The sequence below is a fragment of the Penaeus japonicus genome, unplaced genomic scaffold, assembly GCF_977035675.1.
Source record: "Penaeus japonicus unplaced genomic scaffold, GWHDUDI00000001_assembly GWHDUDI00000025, whole genome shotgun sequence".
NCBI lineage: Eukaryota > Metazoa > Arthropoda > Malacostraca > Decapoda > Penaeidae > Penaeus > Penaeus japonicus.
This window is the reverse complement of record NW_028234427.1, coordinates 38,282,723-38,286,938: the sequence shown is the minus strand read 5'-3', so window position 1 is coordinate 38,286,938 and position 4,216 is coordinate 38,282,723. Positions and strand designations below refer to the sequence as shown.

Here is a 4,216-nt window from a genome sequence, read left to right as displayed (position 1 = left end):
CGGTATAATAGCATTATTCTAGACAAAAAAAGCAATGTTAATAAAAAAATCCCCTCCCCCCCACAAAAAAAAATCTTATCCTAAACGTGAAACCTAAAAATCCTAAATTCCTTAAAAATAGAGGGCATTGTCCTAAAAATAAATAACAAAAGAACATCATTATCCGAAAAAAGAACAAAATGAACAGAATTATCCCATAATTTACCGTCATGTTAAAGCGAAAAAGAAATGTAATGAAATTGAAAAAGAATTATAAACTAATTGGACATTAATTAACGAAATACAAAACACTCAGGGGAGTATGAATAATAATAATAATAATAAAGAGGGTGATAAGAAAAAAAGAGAAGAAAAAAGTAAAGGAAGAAGTGATAAAAAAAAAACTGAAAGAAGAAGAAAATAAGAAAGAAAGAAAGAAGGATGCAATGCGGAAAAAGAAAAAAAAAGAAGAAAAGACGAAAACAAGAAAAAAAAGGAAAAAGAAGAGGAGAAAGAAGAAAAAGAAAAAGAAGAAGAAGAAAGAAGGAAGAGAAGGATGCAATCAAAAAAGAAAGAAGAAAAAAGAAAGAAGAAAAAGAAGAAAAGAAAGAAGCAATCGAAGAAGAAAGAAGAAAAAGAGAAGAAAATAAAGAAGCGATCGAAGAAGTAAGAAGAAAGAAGGAAAATAAAAAAAGAAATCGAAGAATAAAAAGAAATAAAACACCAAGTAAAATAAGAACTGGAGAAAAAAAGATAACGAAAATAAAGAAGATGAAGAAGAAAAGGATGAAAATGAAAAAGAAGTAGAAGAAGAAGAAAAAGAAGAAGACGAAGAAAAAAAAAGAAAGTAAAAGAAAGAATGCAACCCCCTAACAACAACAACAACAGAGACAACAAAGACAAAGTCAACAAACCGAAGAAAAACGAGTGGTCCTTATGGCGGCGCTCCTCAGCCTGCGTGTGCTTCAAGAACCCCGTCTCAATGACCGACGTTTCTTGCGACTGGAAGTAAATCGTAGCGATTTTGGCCACGCACTTGAGACGCAGCTCGCCGCCCGGGAAGTGACTTCGCTTGGTGACGAAGGTGAGGCCGAGCACAGCCGTCTCCAGCCCGTCCGGTTCCTGCTGAGCCTGGTAGCGACGCAGCCAGCTGGGCTTTTTCTGGTTTTGGGGATGAGGGTGGGAGGGGGTAGGTAGGTAGGGTAGGGTAGGGTGGGGGGATTTGTCGGGGGTAGGGTAGGGTGGGGTGGGGGAGGGTGGGGTGGGGGAGGGGGATTTGTGGGGGGAGGGGGGGATTTGTGGGGGTAGGGTGGGTGGGGGATTTGTGGGGGGAGGTGGGGAGACGGGGGATTTGTGGGGGGAGAGGGATTGTAGGAAGAGGGGATTTGTGGGGGAGGGGGTGGGGGTAGGGTAGGGTGGGGAGATTTATGGGGAAGGGGGATTGTGGGAAGAGGGATTTGAAGGAGGAGGGGGTGGGGTGGGAGGGGGATTTGAAGGAGGAGGGGGGGGAGAGAGGGAGGGGGGATTTGTGGTGGTAGGGGGTAGGGTGGGGGGATTTGAGGGGAGGGGGGATTTGAAGGAGGAGGGAGGATTGTGGGAAGAGGGGAGAGGAGAGGGAGGGGAAAAAGTTGTTATTATTTGTCTTTGCAATGTCGCGGTTATTAGCTTTGTTGTTCTACTTAAAGTTACTGTTTTTTTTCATGTATCATTATGATTATCATCGTTATCATTATCACATCATATTCATCACTGTCAGATCATATTTCTCTCTCACTCTTTCTATCTTTCCCTCCCTCTCTCTCCCCCAACTCCCTTTCTGCCATCTTGCCTCCTTCCCTCCCTCCCTCCCTTCCCTTCTTCCCCCACCTTCCCTCCCTCCCAACCTCCCTTCCCCCCACCTAACCTCCCTCCCTCCTTTTCCCCCTTCACCTACCCTCCCTTCCCTTCTTCCCCCACCTTCCCTCCCTCCCTCCTTTCCCCCCTTCATTTTCCCTCCCTCCCTTCCCCCCTTCACCTTCCCTCCCTCCCTTCCCCCCTTCACCTTCCCTCCCTCCCTTCCCCCCTCACCTACCCTCCTTTCCCCCCTTCCCTCCCTCCCTCCCCCTCCCCATCCCTCCCTCCCTCCCCACCTTCCCCATCCCTCCCTTCTCCCTCACCATCCCTCCCTTCCCCCCCACCTACCCTCCCTTCTCCCCTCCCCATCCCATCCCTCCCTTCCCTCCCTTTCCCCCTCCCCCCCATCCCTCTCATCCCGTCCTGTTACTCACAACTAGTTCATCGTTGACGTGCCACTCCAGCGTCGCCGCCGGCTTCGAGTACGGGGAAGTGCAGTTGACGTGGACTCTCTCCCTGAGCTGGTAGCTGGTCTTCACGCCCTCCAGTACTGGCGTGCTATCGGGGAGGTCTGTTCAGTGGGCGTGGCGAAGGAGAGATTAGTTGGCGTCAGTGCTTGGTGGAGGTGTTGGCTAAGTTTTTATTTTTTATTATTTATATATATTTTTTTTTATTTTTCTATTTTTTTATTTTTCTATTTTTTCATTTTTCATTTTTTTTCATATGTTTGTATTGCTATATATCTTGCATGCATGCGAGCCCACACACAGACATATGTACAATGTGTGTGTACGTGTGTGCGTGTGTGTGTACGTGTGTGTGTACGTGTGTGTGTGTGTGTGTGTGTGTGTGTGTGTGTATGCGTGCGCGTGTGTATGCCTCCGTTTTTAAGATGCACATAGCCCCGTGTCCACACAGCACTTACCGATGACCGTCATGTTGCCCTCTCCGATCTTGGTGTGGAAGAGCGGTCCCTCCGTGATGACCTCGCACCGGTACTTTCCTGAGGTCACCAGCTCCACGTCCCTCAGCACCACCGTCACCGCATCGCTGCTGTCGACCTGGGGCGGGAGGGGGCGTGGTTACATGTGCAACTGACATAGAGAGTATAAAAAGGAAAAGGTTCGGTTATGTGTCGGGCACGAAGGATTCGAACTAACGTATTCACATTCGTAGGAAGGATTCGAACTCGAGTGTATTCGCACTGGCAGGAAGGATTCGAACTAACGTATTCACATTCGTAGGAAGGATTCGAACTCGAGTGTATTCGCACTGGCAGGAAGGATTCGAACTAACGTATTCACATTCGTAGGAAGGATTCGAACTCGAGTGTATTCGCACTGGCAGGAAGGATTCGAACTAACGTATTCACATTCGTAGGAAGGATTCGAACTCGAGTGTATTCGCACTGGCAGGAAGGATTCGAACTAACGTATTCACATTCGTAGGAAGGATTCGAACTCGAGTGTATTCGCACTGGCAGGAAGGATTCGAACTAACGTATTCACATTCGTAGGAAGGATTCGAACTCGAGTGTATTCGCACTGCAGGAGGATTCGAACTAACGTATTCACATTCGTAGGAAGGATTCGAACTCGAGTGTATTCGCACTGGCAGGAAGGATTCGAACTAACGTATTCACATTCGTAGGAAGGATTCGAACTCGAGTGTATTCGCACTGGCAGGAAGGATTCGAACTAACGTATTCACATTCGTAGGAAGGATTCGAACTCGAGTGTATTCGCACTGGCAGGAAGGATTCGCACAAAATTCTAACGACCATCATTTCCTGAACATTATTGATTTCCTGAACATTATCTCTTCATCTTCTTCAAATGACGCCCCACAAAAAAAAAAAAAGAAATATCGCATGACGTCACTGTTTAACCCCCTACGTCATAATCCTTTGGCAGTTTTCCGGATAGCAGACGAATTTTGTTAATCTGGCAGCATGGGGTCAAAGGTTTGGAAAGAGATTGACAGTCATTAATAGACCCCCCCCTTTTTTTTCTTTTTGTAGAGCTTTAACTTTATATAAATGGTTGGGTGACCTCCAGACTCAGCTTCTTAAACTTGCGAACCTCCCTACCCCGCCCCGCCCCCTACTTCGACCCCACCCCCCGCCACGCCCCCCCTCTTCTCTCTTCTCTCTCTTTTCCTCTTTCTATCTGAATCTGGATTTTTTTTTTGTCTATATTTATTTTTATTTATTATTATTATTATTATTATTATTATTTTTTTTTTTTTACCTGTACACAATCTTCATCTATGTGCGTGTATGTCTATGTATGTTTGTACATGCATATACGTGTATATGTATATGTGCGTGTAGGTGTGTGTGAATATATAAGTATGCATGTATGTTTATACATATGTGTGTACGTATCTGCCAGTCTCTCTCTTC

The 4,216-nt window shown here is 45.7% G+C and overlaps 1 protein-coding gene across 1 annotated transcript in view; it reads right to left on the bottom strand.

The window, feature by feature from the left end:
• Positions 1 to 2,999, bottom strand: part of LOC122251411 (uncharacterized) — a 4,003-nt gene extending 1,004 nt beyond the window's left edge. The window contains exons 1-3 of the mRNA XM_086551829.1: positions 2,738 to 2,999; positions 2,247 to 2,383; positions 894 to 1,140 (exon numbers count right to left, since the gene is read on the bottom strand). Of these exons, the coding sequence (XP_086407955.1) occupies positions 894 to 1,140; positions 2,247 to 2,383; positions 2,738 to 2,750 (397 nt within the window). The 5' untranslated portion in view covers positions 2,751 to 2,999. The remainder of the gene's footprint in view (positions 1 to 893; positions 1,141 to 2,246; positions 2,384 to 2,737) is intronic.
• Between the last annotated feature and the right edge of the window lie 1,217 nt (positions 3,000 to 4,216).